The 16,382-nt window shown below is 40.5% G+C and overlaps 2 protein-coding genes across 5 annotated transcripts in view; one reads left to right on the forward strand and one right to left on the reverse strand.

The window, feature by feature from the left end:
* med17 (mediator complex subunit 17) overlaps window positions 1-6,536 on the reverse strand; it is a 12,790-nt gene extending 6,254 nt beyond the window's left edge. Inside the window, exons 1-9 of the mRNA XM_088345593.1 lie at window positions 6,372-6,536; window positions 4,941-5,182; window positions 4,708-4,871; window positions 2,425-2,644; window positions 2,215-2,351; window positions 2,052-2,133; window positions 1,808-1,960; window positions 1,601-1,731; window positions 1,263-1,447 (exon numbers count right to left, since the gene is read on the reverse strand). Coding sequence (XP_088201719.1) covers window positions 1,263-1,447; window positions 1,601-1,731; window positions 1,808-1,960; window positions 2,052-2,133; window positions 2,215-2,351; window positions 2,425-2,644; window positions 4,708-4,871; window positions 4,941-5,175 — 1,307 coding nt within the window. The 5' untranslated portion in view covers window positions 5,176-5,182; window positions 6,372-6,536. The remainder of the gene's footprint in view (window positions 1-1,262; window positions 1,448-1,600; window positions 1,732-1,807; window positions 1,961-2,051; window positions 2,134-2,214; window positions 2,352-2,424; window positions 2,645-4,707; window positions 4,872-4,940; window positions 5,183-6,371) is intronic.
* A 214-nt stretch (window positions 6,537-6,750) lies between these two features.
* The window catches only part of cep295 (centrosomal protein 295), a 30,020-nt gene continuing 20,388 nt past the window's right edge, over window positions 6,751-16,382 (forward strand). The window contains exons 1-14 of one of the 4 annotated variants that reach the window (XM_088345597.1): window positions 6,751-7,082; window positions 10,038-10,238; window positions 10,437-10,561; window positions 10,638-10,731; window positions 11,175-11,291; window positions 11,354-11,494; window positions 12,621-12,804; window positions 13,092-13,250; window positions 13,383-13,661; window positions 13,969-14,033; window positions 14,855-15,055; window positions 15,128-15,195; window positions 15,358-15,727; window positions 15,878-16,046. In XM_088345597.1, the coding sequence (XP_088201723.1) occupies window positions 6,984-7,082; window positions 10,038-10,238; window positions 10,437-10,561; window positions 10,638-10,731; window positions 11,175-11,291; window positions 11,354-11,494; window positions 12,621-12,804; window positions 13,092-13,250; window positions 13,383-13,661; window positions 13,969-14,033; window positions 14,855-15,055; window positions 15,128-15,195; window positions 15,358-15,727; window positions 15,878-16,046 (2,272 nt within the window). In that variant the 5' untranslated portion in view covers window positions 6,751-6,983. Of the gene's footprint in view, window positions 7,083-10,037; window positions 10,239-10,436; window positions 10,562-10,637; window positions 10,732-11,174; window positions 11,292-11,353; window positions 11,495-12,620; window positions 12,805-13,091; window positions 13,269-13,382; window positions 13,662-13,968; window positions 14,034-14,854; window positions 15,056-15,127; window positions 15,196-15,357; window positions 15,728-15,877; window positions 16,047-16,382 lie in introns of all 4 variants that reach the window. The other 3 variants (XM_088345595.1, XM_088345596.1, XM_088345598.1) reach the window with 3 other exon arrangements.

A 16,382-nucleotide genomic window follows, 5' to 3' on the forward strand; every position in this document is an offset into this window, starting at 1 on the left:
CATTGTGTTCTGTTGAACAGCGCACCGCGAGAAGAGATTAGGAAGGGCGCTCTGTGTGACTGTCTTTATGCCAAACTGTGATAGGCTGGCTAACGGTTTGCGTGCGCGGCTGTGACAGGCTCATGTATGTTGTCAGCTACGAACCAAAACAAACTGACAATCACTGCGACCGCTAGTTTTTAGCGTCTCGCTACATTAAAAAGAAATTAATCAATTAAACCGGACTTTGATGAAGGTCAGAAAATTGTGATCACCCGAGGGTGCATATTGGCTTTTTATCAGGTTCCAGAAGCGACTGGGGCTGCGTCAGAAAAAGGGGGGGTTGGGGGGAGGGGTTGTTGCTGTTCATCTTACAAAATTCCCCATTTCACTTAACTGACTTCAGCACATATTTAAGCAATAAACAAACTAAAGGCTAAATCATGCAAACAATTTCACTGGCACATTTCTAAGTGTCACTGCTCCATTGAATCAGTCACTTCTCAAAGTGAAGCAAGGCACACCAGTGTCGATTGAACATGCGAGGCCAAAAGATTTTTATTCGCGTAAAAGCAGATAAGGGACTAAAAAGCCATAAAAATGCGTGGGTTGATTCACTTTAGCAAAATCAATGATATCCAAATGTTCTCCATGTTATACAAGCTACAGCCTAATCATTAATTGTTCTCCATTGTGCATTGTTTTGATTTTTTCAACTGTTCTTTCGAATGGGTCACACTGCGGCACTTGTATCCAGATGATGTCATCATCATTTTCCTCGTCATCAGGCTGCCAAGCACTTTGGTCGATAGACTTGCCCGGATATGCAGCCAGACGACTGGCAGTGCTGATATAGCCGTTGTTTGAAATGGTACTTTGTCTCCATCTTGCGGTGGGATGTTTTTACGATTTTATTTTAAATTTTTTTCTAAGGGGAAAACCGTAGTTTCTGTGATGGCACCGTATCACCGTAGTGGGTTAAAGAAAACCGTACTCATTACGGCAAAACCGTAGTACTTGGCAGGTATGTTATTTGTAAATGCACAATTGTTGTTTTGCTACAGTCGCATAATTTCAGTCGGGAACGACATATTCTCGAGGGCTTTTATGAAAGTGTGACGCTACTTCGCAGATTTTTACTTTTTGCGGGTGGTTCTGGTCCTCATTAACCGCGAAAACCGAGGGATCTCAGTATTACCATGGTCGTATGTAAAAAAAACGATATATCACTTGGCGACTTTCAAGTGCTGCTATACAACCGTCAGAGATCTCTAATGTCCTACCTGCTTCGTAGGAAGATGTGCTTGGCCTGTTTGATGATCTTTTCCAAGAGACCTTCTCTCTGCTGCAAGCTGCTGATCTCAGCTTTGTCGTAGGCCAGCGGTCCGGCCAGACGCAGACGCTTATGGCCAAAAGGTGCCGTGGCAGGATGTGGCATCACCATAGAACTTAACTGCTGCTTGTGAAACTGCAACATGGACAAAAGAAACCCGCGAGCTTCGTTAAATATGGTTCCTCAAATTATTTGGATTGATATTGAGAGGACAATGGTTAAACATACATACATTGATTTATTCAAAAATCATTATTTATTTCAAGAATGGGAAAAAAATAATCTCACCTCTCGCATCATCTGATGCAGGTTATGTTCCAGTACATACAGGTGGTCATCAGCTTTAGGTTTCTCAGGAGAAGCTCTGTGGTTCCTCTTCTCTGTGGTTGAGTGGCACAACGAGATAGAGAGCTGCAGGCCTGGAGAAGCCAAAACAGAATAAATCAGTCTTTCACAATCGGATTAGTTTCGACAAATCACAAGCATTCTAAAGACCTGGGAAGGGCTGTGAGATGATCTGGTTCTTTACGACAATGTGAGGGATTTGGGACTTGATCTGAACCGCTTCCCTGGACAGTTGCGCAAAGATCTCCTTGCAGAGCAACACATTCTGAGCCGCCTCCAACTTCAGATGCCATGGCTGTGAACCTGGCAACGGGATGTTTCACAGGTCATCCAGAATTTAAAAAAGGGGGATATCTTCTGAATGGACTACAATAATAGTACACTGATTCCAGACCTCCTTTGGTTTTTGGTTGTCGTCTGAACAAGTTGACTGTCCCCAGATCACCAATGTCTGGTGCTTGCTTCTGGATGGAAACCTGCAGCAATTGCGTTGGGAAAATTAGACTTAATAGAGAACAAATATGTTCATGAAGAAAGCATGTTTCTCATTCTCTTACCTTTATATAAGCAGATCCCTCAAGATCACTAGGGATCTGCACGTCAAGGGGACAATAATCCTCCGGAATCTTTTTGTCAAGATCGATATCAGTGTTCTTGATGACCTCGAATGAGCCATGATGAGGAAACAGAGAACCTGGACATATGTTCACACCAACTTTTATAAACCTAATTTCGAAAAATGACTGCTATGTAAAGGTTTTAATCACCTGCGCTCCGGTAGCTGAGGTCCCCCAGGATCTTATCGCCGACTTTGCGCAATTTCCACTGGGAGCGTAAGCGCAGCAGCTCCGAGTTGAAATCTCGCTGACGCCGGTTCTCCAGATTCTCGGCGACTGACTTGTTGAGCTTTTCTGCACCCTTTAGGAGGAGCTGTGCTGCTGTGGCCAACGATTTCTTTTTGCTCATCAGCTGGAAAACTTGAGGGGTCTGAACCAAACCAAAACAAACTTTTGGGCTTTAGGATAATGTTTTGACACGGATACCTATTCTAATATTTGTCAGGAAAGTAATTCAAATAAACAAACTTAACCTGGAAATAGAACAGCCATATTTTTGATCCCTCATGAAGGATTTTATACATTTGACTGTAAAGGATTTTATACAATTGAATACAAGTTACATTTATTGAGTTTAATGCTGTAGTTGTTTACTGACTGTGCCTTTATTCAATGAGCAGTGAAAGTTCTTGGCACCCTGGTAGGAAATATTGTTTACAGCAATTGCGGGAACGGGACGTAAGGCTGATAAGATAATCAGCACATCCGACGACGCAGAGAGGCCCTGATGACGGAAGACGGCAGGCATTGTTTTGAGAAACGCTCGGTGGCGTTTTGAGTTTTCCAGACATCGCGGCGAGGTGGTGGAGCTCACGTTGGGCTTCATTGGCAAGCCCATGGGAGTAGCCGGCACACCATCTTGCGGAAAGACTTGGGTAGGGAAGCGAGAGGACTTGAGAGAAGGCTTGCCAGAGACTCCAACAACACTAATTCGGCTGTTTCGATAGAGTACACTTAGTTAAATTGATCATGAAATTAGATCTGCCCCCATTTGGAAATGTCGGTTTCTTGTTCATCTTTTCCATCAAGAAACGAGCACGCATTGTTGGGTGAATGAGGGTTGTGTTTGGTTGGAGTCAGATAACTAATTCGAACAACTTGGTAAACGATACATTTTAATATTTAATTCCTAACACTCAACAATGTACAATGGAGTAATTATAGGGCACTATTTTTAGATGGTTGTAAAGCCACAGCAGTGGCACTAACTTTAAATCAGGGGTGTCAAACTCATTTTAACTCTGGGGCCACACGATAGAACAAACATTCTGTCGGGGGCCGGACTAGTAGATTAAAGAGAAAGAAAAAGAGATTAAAAATAAGAGAAAGATGGAGGGAAAAGGAGAGCGGGTGGGACAAAGAAAGAAAAAGAGAGAGAGGGAGAGAGCGTGAGAAACAAAAGATAAAAAGTCGTGAGAGAGGGGGAAAAGAAAGGGAGAGGAAGAAAGAAATCTAAAGAGAAATAGAAAGACAAGAGTGAAAAGAGAAGAGAAAGCACGAAGGGTATGAAGAGAGAAAAAGAAAAGAAAGAAAAGGAAAAAAGGAAGTTAGAGTAAAAGAGGTTAAAAGACACAGAGAGAGAAAGAGACAAAGAGCAACAAAGGAAGAGAAAAAGAGACACTGAGAGTGAAAGAGACAGAGACAGAGAGGGAGAAAAGGGGTGGAATAGAGAGATTTAGAGAGAGAGAGAAAGAGAGAAAGGGGAAAGACAGAGGGGGAAAGCAAGAGAGAGAGAGAGAAAGAGAGTAAATGAAAAAATGAAGAGAGAGCAAAAGAAGGTGAAAAGACATAGAGAGAAAGAGACAAAAAGGAAAAAAGAATGAGTAAAAGAGACAGAGAGAGTGAAAGACGCAGAGATAGAGAGAGTGGGAGAAAAGGGGTGGAAAAGAGAGAGAGAGAAACAAATACAAGTACAGTGTCTTTGTTCGAGGCACCTGGCTTTGGCAACATCAAGTTGACTTACTTCAACCTGCAGCTTGTTTTTCTCTTGCGCTTCTCTGAGTGTTTTCTCGCGGGCCGGATTCAATCCCTTAGCGGGCCTGATCTGGCTTGCGGGCCGCCTGTTTGACACCGTGCTTTAAATGCTCTTTATTCTACAAGTCGGATTGGGTATTTTTGTGTTCTGTATCTCTTATTTTATTTAACACAAGGATACTGCAGAAAATGATACATTAACCTACAAGGATGAATAAAATATCTTTCTATATATCCATCTAAAGCTAATCACTATCCCATTGATTGTTTTCGGAACGGTTTGTTAACATTACACTAAACTGACTTTTATGGACAAAATTCTAAATGGTTGATTTGCTTTGTCAGAGAAAACAAAAACAAACACCTATCTGACTATAAAGAAAAAAAAACTCTATTGGCAGAGAAAGGATGTATCATTTGCAACCAAACATATCGCTGCAGACAGCATTTTGACTTCACCTTGCTCATAGACGGATCTTGAGACACAGGGTCAAGAGCCATGTACTTCTTCTCCTTCACCACACACAGCACGTCATAAAGGACACACATTTCAGTCAAGGCGCTCCGCAAATTGTTCCGCACAGAGTCCCAAGGCCACAAGGATGGTTGGAATTTCACCGTCCCTGCAAAAAATGTCACGACAACAACAATCACTCGCTGTGCAAAAAAAAAAGGACATTTCTGTGAGATACCTTCTTCTTCTTCCGGCTCTTGTTTGGACCACTCACGATCTCGGGATTCGCCTTCAGCTCTTTCCTCTTCAGAGTCAGACCCCTGGCTGAAGTCAATCCGTTGTGCCAGTTTAGCCAGGTTTTGGGACATGGAGAGCGGCGGCACGTATGTCTCAGTACCATCGAGGGCCACCTCCTGCACTTGCTTCTCACAGGAAGACTCGATGCTGACCCTTACACCCGGACCGCTTGCCATGGTCAGGCTGAAAGGAAGACAAGAGAGGAACAGCGTTACTGTATTTGTACATCATACAATTGTAAAGTCTTCTACTTTTCTTTTTGCTATTCAGAGGTCGCTGAGGGTGAATGTCCTCTTCTATCTTTGCAAGCCTTCTGCTCTCAGAACTATAAGCAAGTAATGAATCAACATATCCTGCAACTTAACATCTTGTTTGACATAGTCTTTCAAACCTAAACTTTCATTTTAGAAGGTGCTCTAGTGTCACACATAACTCACGCCCGGTGATCATTTCAATGCCTGATCATCGATTACTGTAATGCACTACTCTCCGGTCTCCCGAAGTCCAAAGTCAAGAACCTTTAACTGGTACAAAATGCTGCAGCGAGGCTTTTAACAAAAACAAGAAAGTTTGATCACATTAACCTGATTTTAGTTAACCTGCATTGGCTCCCTATTAGCTTAAGATGTGATTTTAAGCTCTGTTGGTATTATACAAAATCATGCATGCACTTGCCCCCTCATATCTTTCAGATTTAATTTCCACCTATGTTCCGGTACAGAGCCTTCGCTCTGAAAATGCTGGTCTATTAGTGATCCCAAAAGCCAAGACCCGGTGCTGTGGAATGCTCTTCCCCCTGAGATTCGATCTGCAACCTCAGTGGAAATGTTTAAATCTAAGCTTAAAACACACTTCTATTCTATAGCATATGAATAACCTATATTTGATGTTGACAATACAGTATCTGTATATTATTTGTTATTGCAGCCTGATCATCCTGGAAGGGGGATTACCTCATGTGCAGTCTCTTCTCAAGGTTTCTTCATTTTCATCATGTTGAGGTTTTAGAGTGTTTCCTTGCCCTCTCAAAGGTTTTAGATCAGGGTATTGTGTAATAATAGTCTGTGGTTTGCAATAATCTGTGCAGCCCTTTGAGACTATTTGTGATTAAGGATTATACAAATAAACATGACTTGACATGTTTTACATCAAACTCAATTATGACAGAAACCATGTTAGCGACAACACCGATTAAGAATGTGATGTGTAGATAAATGAAATAGATTATGTATCAGGAGATTAATTCAAGATTGGCATATTTCTTAACAGTGTTTTTCTGCTAATAGCGTTAGCTCAATGCTAAGCACGGCGTTCGAACAGTAACCAGCAAAAGGAGGAAGTTATAAATATATTTTATGTAAGCATGTCTTACCTTGATTTAGACTGTTGTCAAGAATTTAAAGCGTTATAACTTGAGCCGCGTTATTATTTTTTATAATTAAAAGTTGTGATGTCTTAGTACGGCGACATAATCTTCTTTGTCCACCACAGGGATCCGAGTTTATCGTCGACAGATACTACAGCGCCACTTGAGGTGAAAAGTGCCCCTACAACTAATAACTTTTTCTTTTTTAAACGGGATGCATTCATGTTTTATTTTTATAACATATCCATAATGTAAATATAATAAATATATGCAACAAGATTAACTGTTGGTACCAATAACACATCAAAATAAATAAAACCAAGTGTTGTACCAAAGCGCGCGAGCACAGCGGGACGTTTAAACTACCGGATGTGACGTCATAGTATTTAAAAACGAACTCTTGACTAGGCACAGATTCGTGTGCCGCAAGAACATGTCTTTTATTTTGACTTAATTTATTTTTTTAATGATATTTAAGCAACTTTTCACGTTTCTGGTTGTTTGTTTGATTCTCATCTGAGCGGTGGAACTTGGCAACCGGGGCGAAGTTAACCAACTAGCGCTAATTAGTAACTAGCTACCGATGTTGCTACAGAGAAATGATTACCCGGAGAGACAATGGCGAGACTGGTGAGAAAAATTCGACCAAGTCCGAATGAAGAAGCCCTATTAATACAAGAAGAAAGGGAAAAGAGGAGAATACTGCGGATACAACAGGTAATTAAATAAGGACGACAATCGTTTTGACGTCACACTTTATTGTGACGCCGGGTTTATGAGTAAAGGTAATCCATGTGGAAGTCTGCATTGTTTCTGAGTTGATTGAGTTAGTCTGGTCAATTCCAAAAGCAGAACATTCCCTTACTCATGATTATGATCATTTAAACTGTCATTTACTGACTCTCTTTAAAATGCAAAGTCATAAACAAAATGTGCCCTGCTCAACCCTTTGCTGTTGGTTTCTGAAGGTAATTAACTGGACGTGATTTTACCCAAGTCAACTCACATTTATTTGTATAGCCCTTGATAACAAAAATGTCTCAAAGGACTGCACAGGATTACTATTACACCATCGCCTGATCTTAAACCAACATGCAGGGAAGGGAAACGCAAAACCTCAGCGTGAGGAAAGAAAGAAACCTTGAAAATCTGCATTTTTTATGTAGCGCTTTTCAATTCAATGACTTCCCAAAGCGTTTTACAATGTGCTCCACATTTCCCAATAGCCACCTTGCAGCCATGTAAGGCGCTAACCTGCTTATTAGGGTATTAGGGGTTCAGTGTCTTACCCAAGGACACTTCGACATGTAACACAGACGAGCCTTGATTCGAACTGTGATCCCTTGATTACAAGACGAGCGCTCTACCTCCCGAGCTACTGCCTCACAAGTGGTAATCCCCCTTCCAGGATGAACAGGATGGAATAGATTGAGCATTGAGTCACAGTGCACTAATATAGTCAACATGAATAAAAGAGAACACTAAGTAACGTGTTGAAATTTGTCCGGAAAGTACATGACAGCAACAACGCCTCTAGCCTGTAAACTAGTCCAAAAAGTCCATAACAGCAATGACCCAGCTTCCCATCTTGGCCAGCTGGTCAATGCAGGCGTTGACCCTTTTTATTTAACGAAACAATTTTGCATTTACAATGCCTACTTGGCTGCAGACAGTATTCTAAACTATGAAGTTGTTGCAGTTGTATATTTACAACAAATTTTACCAAATTGAGAATAAGACGTTCCTAATAATCTAAAAACGGGTGCAATTATCTAACATTTAAAGTGATAGAATAAGAAATAATCGTCTATTTTTTCATTGATAACAACTTAGTAAATATTGTTTACGACATTAAATGTTGCGATGTAATAAAGACAAACATGTAATAAAAGATTTGTAATATGTAAAGAAATCTATCTACCCTGGTCATATCCTTCGAGAGGGGTGACCGACAGCAAGACAAACACATACAAAAATAAAAAAGGGAAAAAAGTAGCAAACACCGCACACCAAAATGTTTGGACCATGGCCAACCCTAATGCCCAAACACCCAAACAAGTTAGGCACCTAAGTTGGTCATGCTTTCGTCCCTCCAGATGGAACGGGACACAAGAAAGCAGCCATGTCACTCGGGTCAGGGTGACACAACACACTCCTATTCAACAGCAGGGCCCGACAGCTTTCACTGGTTTAACCCTGCCGCATCATACAGGTGCCATGCCCATTCCTTAGAACACGTCCAAACATCCCACTATCCTTTTACAACACCTCTCCATTCATTTCTATCACCACCAAGAGCTCTACCTTCCACTATATTTAGACCTTTCTTTCTTTCCTGCAGTGCACTCATAACACCCTCCATCCACGTCAATCGCGGCCTTCCTCTTGGTCTCCTTCCATTTACTTCTGCTCTTTAGATCAACATTCGCTCCTCATCCATCCTCTCCATGTGTCCAAACCAACCGAGTACTCTCTTATCCACATACTTGCTCAGTTCCACTACTACTCCAATTCTGTCTCTCACAATTTCATTTCTCAACCTATCCAATCTTGTCACTCCTAACATACTCCTCAAACAATTAATCTCAATAACAATTTCCTTCTCAAATTAAATTATGCATATGTGTTGTTGTTTTTTTTGCAGTCTTCTGTGCTTGTTTTTAGTGGTATTAGTTTCTGTCAAAGGGCTGTCGCAGCGCCTGTTAATCTTTGTTCAAGGGTTCTGTAGAATCTGCCAGACGGCAGCAGATCCAAAAGGTGGTTGTAGGCTCTGCTGCAGTATAGCGGACTGGCCATGTCCTCCAGACAGACCTGCTGATAATTTTCTGGGCTGTGTTGATGATCATTATTAGATTAATGACAGTTGGAAAGAAGAAATCAAATATTTCTCAAGTATCATGGACTTTGGGATTAGGAGTTAAAGGTGGGTTTAGGAATAGACATTTAAGGCTGCGATCATGACTTTAAGCCAGGAGATGACGGCAGAGAATAACACATGGTTTGCGTAGATGCATTTCTCAGCCGCACTCAAATAAACTTTTTTTTTTAATCCATTTTGGTGTTTGGATTGGCCTTTTGACACATACTCGAAGCAGGCCCCCTTTTCTTTCAGTTTTTGTCCTCCACTGGCAAATAGAAATTAAAAAAGCCTGCATGGAAGAGAATGACCTTTCTCTTCAGCACTCCCCCTGACCCCTTTCCTTAGACCCATTGTGTTCTGCTCTGAACAGGTCTGATGAAAGCAGATAGGGGCAATGAAAAAAGATTCATATGAGTTATTTGAACTCAGCTGGGCATTGTTAACACATGCCTAACAGAGGAAATATTCTACTTTCAACTTTTTAAGGATACCACAAACGACGCACCCCACCTTTAAAGACTTCAGTGAAATAGGACTGCTGTGGATGGTATGCTTAATAACAACAATTATGGAAATACATAATCCTGTAAAGGTGAAAATATTTGATAAATCAAGCTGTCTTCTAGTTAACCTTTGCTAATTGTTATGGCCTTGTTGTATGATTGACAGTCTACGCACCCACACCTCAAACAAACTTGTAAACTTTATCTGCTGTTTGGTGATTCAAATTCCCTTCATTCGTATGGATTTGATGTGCTTTCTTACATTCCACTTTTTCTATTTTGACAACCAACAACCTGTATGTGTCTCAGGTCCGAGAGCAGCAGAAGAACTTTGCGGTGCAGACTCGGCAGAATGTCGAGCAGAGGCGTCAGCGTGAGCTGGAGCTTCTGGGACAGGAGCTGCGACAGAAATGGGAACAGGAGCAGGATGCGAAGCTACACATGCTGCAGATGCTGTACCAGAAAAGCCTCCAGATGGTCGGTGAAGGACACAGGATGGCCAAAGAAAATGTAATGCTGTATTACATTCTTCACAAGTACACAAGTGTAGTTTTTGTGTGTGACTGGGCCCGTTCTGCCGACTAGTAAGATATGATCGCGTACCAACTAGATGGCCCTTTATCTTGATGTCAAGTGTATTCAAGATACTGTAAAAGTTTATACAAACCACTAATAAATACCATCTCACATCTCATTTTAATGTAAAAGGAGCCAGATCTGGAGGCCATATCTCGGAAGGAAGCACAGAATCACGCCAAAGCAGAGGAGCGCTTTAGAGAAGCCCTCAAGGAGCTAAAGTCGCAGAGGCTTAAAGATAATGAAATCCAAAGCCGGTGAGAATTTCTCAACCTTGACTACTACTGCCAGACTAAAATGGCATGAAATAAGATTTTTGTTTTCCTTTTAAAGAACTATCAATGCCCGGAAGAAGGCACTTGAAGTCGAAAAAGAGAGAGCAAATAAAATGGCCAACCTCCCTCTGCCTCCACCGGATCCAATTCTCGTGAGTAATTTTATTTCCCTAAAAGGTTGTGCTTGAAATATTATGGAATGTTCACAAATTATAGCACACTAGTTTGTTATCCTATTTAATTTCATGTCCTTACTTGCCTGGCATGTTGCGGCAAAATCTGATACGACACGTTCGACAATAAATTAGGAATTCCCGGATTAATGTAAAAACCTCAAGAAATTGATGGCGACAGTTTAATTAAAACAGATCACCTACGATTGGGTTTTTAGTAAACTATATTATATTGAATGTATTAATGTTTCAACCTATTAGATACTGTCTATGGATATTGTGAGCTTGAGGAATTTTTAAAAGCTCGGTTATTACCTTTATTTGATGTTGATAATGTCTGTGTATTTTCTGTGCAGCCCTTTGAGACTTCTTGTGATAAAGGGCTATACGAATAAACATGACTTGACTATTTTCATTTCCAGCAAGCTATTGAGTCAGGTAAATCGCACTTGGGGAAAAAATCTGATGTGAGTGCTTTTGCCTCAACCCGTTACCACTTGGCTGGAATTAAAGTGGACCGGGCAGAGGACATGCAACAGGTAAAGCCTTATCAGTGACTGCATGTTTTTTCTAGGTGTTCTAATTTCAGTTGCTCAAACAGACAGATGCTAACCAAGGAGCGATGCTGGAAATGAGAAGACTCCTGGACTTTCAGAGGGACGGGGAGAGGAAGCGAGCCGAGCAGATTGCGACAGCTCGCGTTCGAGGGAAAACGGCTCTAAGGAAAGAGCACCTTGCGCTGGTAGGATTGATTCTCTATGCACTTTTTTGTTTTTCATATTGTTGACAAATCTCAAATGGTAAAAGTGGTTTCCATATTTTTATTAATAATGCATTCTTCTTCTTTTTTTTTTTTTTTTTTTTTAATAATTTTCCTTTAAAATGTGATTATTTTGGAAGTCAAAAGAAACCACAATTTAGTTGTCTCTCTTGGCGGTATTTCAAGGTATTACCGTACTTCCAGAGTACTAATGACTCCCCCTAAATCGTCTCTAATTTTCAACTTCCAGTTTCATATTAAAAGCGAGTATTGGAAAGTGTCTCTAGTAAAATAAAGTCTTTATAATACAGGTTGTTCTAAAATGGTTGACCCCATTCTTAGTGCCCAGATCTCAGAAAGTACTTGGATTTTAATGAAACTAAATAGACTTTATTTTAAAGGTTGGAAGTTTTATTGGATACATTTACAAAGGAAAGTACAAATGTCGACGTGTGCATTCTGTGACTGCACACGTGGATTCGGTATTCAAGCTCGTGCCCTTTTCATGAAATTTTTGGTGCCAAGTTCTTATTTGTTTTTGGGTGGTTCCTTTTTTGCAAAATTTGTGAAGAAGGCACGCTGCACTGTCTTCGGTGACTGAGTCCAAGCATACTCTTTACATGCAAAATGTATTTTCTTTTGAAGTGAACAACGTTCTATGATCCTGAAAAACATTGAAATGCCAGGCGTTACATAAAATAACTTGAAATGTTTCTACACAATCTCTTTATGAAAATTGTCTATATTATTGGCCTAAGAGATGGGGTCAAACATTTTGGAACACCCTGCAGTGTGCCCTTGCCTTTATTTTAATATGCTCAGTAAGGCCTGAGCAATTAAACAAAAAACTGTTGTCGACTACAATAAAACACATCATAATGCCCATAGAACGCAGACTTACTTATGGAACTAAAACTACCTAATTTATCATGGTATTGATCTCAGGTCGTATCACCTAGGCTAATTTTATGCTGAGAAAAACAAGAGATTCCAAGTGCCAATTATAGATATAACGGATGACATTTATATGCAGAATGTCTTTATGAAATTTGTGCACAAAATGCCTTGAAGTCATCGTTCGTATAAGATATTATTTTTGTCCCTGTAGGACCGCGATCGACTCCTTGTGGAATTGGAGCACTTGCAGCAAGCCGACATGCTAAGGAGGCGGCAACAGGCGTATCAGTTGCCGCCGCAAATCTTCCAGCCGCCTCACAGAAGACGGGAAATGAAGGAGGACTTCCAAAGAGACATGGAGTGTGCCTTTGAGGACATGTACACAAAAGAAAGGAGTAAGAATGTATTACATAATTCGTTTACTACAGTGAAACGACTTCCTGATGCTACTTGTAGTTAACAGCCTTCAAAAAATGTGTATATGTCTTGTTTCATACTGCACACAACTGGTTAATTATTTGACCAATTTAATCAGTTTATATTGGTGCTTTTGGAATTATCCAAGATAAACTTTCTTACCTGGCAGATGTTAGTCAGTGTTTTTTTTAATTAATTGTAGAAATTATAGATGGCAATGTGTCCTCAAATAAAATTAAAATGAGATGAATGTGCCTTATTTCAGAAATCAAAGGTGATCTAGTGGCTCAGCTGGTCCCCGAACCTCTTCCTACCACATCTCCAAGTGGGCGCGACAAAGAGTTGGATGTCTCTTTGGAGGAGGCTACCACATCCGAACAAAGGAAATCAAAAGTAGACCCTGAACCGCAGGACTCTACCAATGGTGGTCCCAAAACACAATGTATTCATATGTCTTACTTTGTGTAGTGCTAGCTTTGCCCTAAATTCTGTCAAAACAGGACGTTGACAAAGTTCATTACTCAAAAGACTTTCTGTTTTCCTTTTTAACTTGCAGCGGACCCCGTCAGAGCTGCTCCTAGGCAGGCCCTAAAGAATCTCCTCAGTCGCATCAGGAACCAAAGGAGTGAAGTGACAAGCCCCGATGCCCAATCCCTCGTCACCACTGCCAGTGAATTGGACACTGAAGTGATCCCAGAGCGAGATGGCGTTGTTAGGCCTGCGGAAGTTGCCGATAGCGACATGGTTGTCAGTAAAGAGATAGCAGAGCGAGACTTGAGCATCGAGACAGGCTCACTTAGCAGCCAGCCCATCAAAGCTGCATCTTTATCTCAAGGTAATAATGCAATTTAAATATTTTATTATGCGCAGAGAGAAACGCTGCACTTTCATAAAGGTCTGGTAAATGTAAAAGAGTAGATGCAGGGTAAAATTCTGAAATTTCTGGATTTGAAACTTTCAGGGGAAATAAATTTGGAAGACCACCACATAAATATTTTTTTTATTTATTTAAAGTTGTGTCCGTAACTTCAAAATATTTTACTTGCTGACGCCATCTTCTGGCTGAAATGATCATTGCAGCCCCTGTCCTGCTGCTTCTGTGGCGCGTGCACAAACAGTGTATTGTTGTTTTTTGTTTTCAGAAGTTCATCTCAAAGATGCCATTTCCTCCAAAATCCTGGAATTTGAAGCAGATCGAAAGAGAAGGGTAAGGGATAGTTCAAGGGTTGGTACTCCCCTTTACGCAAAAGAATGCCGTTTAGAACACTTTCAGGACAATTTAAGTGATCTGTTATAAATGAAGAGGAATCTGTAAAAATATTATTTATGTGTTGATTTGGACAACAATTTATATCCTGAATCTGAAATCTCAGTACAGACGCTCCCCAATTTACGAACATTCGACTTATGGATCCTGGCAGATACGATAATTTTATTCTGGATTCGAAAAATATCCGGACATTGCTGTAAGTTAGATTTTGTATTATATGCACCTTTTTCTGAGAACTGTATCGCTAGCGCGCTAAGAACTATGACGTTTTTATTGTTTAATATCACGTGCATCCATTCAATATGGTTGGTGTAAAGTGTAAGGAAGAGGTGAGCCATTTCATTTGAAACGAAAGTGGAATAAGAAAGCTTGATGTGTTTGAGAAAATGGTCGGAACGCTTTTTTTTTGGGGCCACATTTTACCACGGAGAAGGACCTCTTGAAGCGCAAGTTCCAAAAGTAAGTAAAACTTCACTTTATCTTTTATAGAGCATATTATGTCATTAAATGTTTTTTTTTTTTAGTAAAAAATAATATATGTTACTCATACAAGCCTTAAACATACTTGTACAAAACCATAACAATACAAAAAATAGCACTGAAGCAACTTACGAACAAATTCAACTTACGAATGTAACCCAACTCATTCGTAGGTCGGGCAGCGTCTGTATACAGTCGCACTCAGGTTGATGAATTAGGGCTTTTTGCTTTTAAGCATAATAGATTTGTGAAATATATATAATTTTCTTCTTCTGCAGGAGATTGAGCTAGAGAAGGAAAAACAACAGCAAATAGCCCTGCTACAGGAGCTGGAAAAGCAGAAGGCCCAATTAGAGCGGCTGCTGGAAGCTCAGCGGGAAGAAAAACACCTGAAAGCAGCCGCAACCCAAACAAGCCCTTATAACGAAACAAATGTTGTCCCGCCCGTACATGCCGAAGAAGTTTCCAGAGGTCCAGAGGTGAGCCAATGTTGGATAATATTTAAGCTTGGCCTAATTTTTAATCTACAATTAATGTTTGGACTTATTCAGCAGAAGTCAACTCCTGAGCACACCAGAAGAATCCGTGAATGTCAAGAACGCCTCCTGGAGCAAAACAGGTGTGTTACCCAAAAAATATCTAGCATTGTAGAGAATGACCCTAAAAACTTCTCGTTTGAACATTTAAAGCTTCAAGTCATTTAAACACACTTGTTTGACACATATTTGTACACTTAAAATGTTGCGGATTGTAATTCCAATTTTTATTTTTAAACGTGAAGACTCCATCAGCAGTCTATGGACATGGCTCGACGGCGCCTAGAAGAGTACAAGCACAGCACTCTTCAAAGTAGTCACAACGAGGCCACTCCACCTCCTCTTATGCCTTCACCCTTGTTTGAGCCTCAAATTTCAGTGGAGGTTACATCACAAGCATCAGCTGGTCCTTCCTCTAGTATCAGCATTGCTCCCACTTTCTCTAAAGCACAGGCTTCAGAATCATCAGAAAGTTTAAACATTCCCAGGCGCCAGATACATGACGTCTACCGTCCTGTCCCTTTGACACGAAAAGTTTTTTCAAAAGTTCTCGAGCAAGCTGGAAGCCCGTCTGTCTCTGAGGAGTCTCTTCCTTCTAAAGTGGTCATCAGTGAGGTATGTCGTTCTAAAGTAGTCACGAGAGTGCTGATCCAATGCGTAAATTTAATCTACAAATTCTCATTGGCAAATCCCTATCAGATGTTGTTCATGTCTCTCGCAAAGTCAAACTGGTCCTGAGCTGTGTTTTTCTTCCCCACCACACAGCCACACAGTGTGTCTCCAAGACGAGATGTTGCTGGTCAATCCCACTTGGAACTTCTTTCTTCTCTGCTTAAAGTCATTGAAAAATCTAAAGGGGGAAGTTTGTCCCACCCAAGAGAGCTGCAGACAGAAGACAACTTGGGTGGTCAGCTCCCATCCACCAGTGAGAGAGGTATTTTATTGAATTTTTCATTAGTTAATGTTGTGTTCACAAGCTCTGACCCAAGATTAGAGTTTTTTTTTTATAATTTTGGCGAAAAACTGAATAAGCCAGCACCTGTTTTTTTGCTATATATCCCTCACATTAGGGACTTCCCAATCCCATATAAATATTTTAATAATAATAAACAAACATTAAATAACACAGAGAAAAATTGTAAAGAAATCATACAAAATGTTGTTCTGCTAGCGGATAGTTTTGCTTATTTGAAGCATTACACTGCAAAAACGCATATTGACATTTTTGAAAAATGTTGTCCTGTTTAATAAGAGTATTGTTTTTTTTAAA

The sequence above is a fragment of the Urocampus carinirostris genome, chromosome 10, assembly GCF_059441175.1.
Source record: "Urocampus carinirostris isolate Australia breed hairy pipefish chromosome 10, RoL_Ucar_1.0, whole genome shotgun sequence".
Lineage (NCBI taxonomy): Eukaryota > Metazoa > Chordata > Actinopteri > Syngnathiformes > Syngnathidae > Urocampus > Urocampus carinirostris.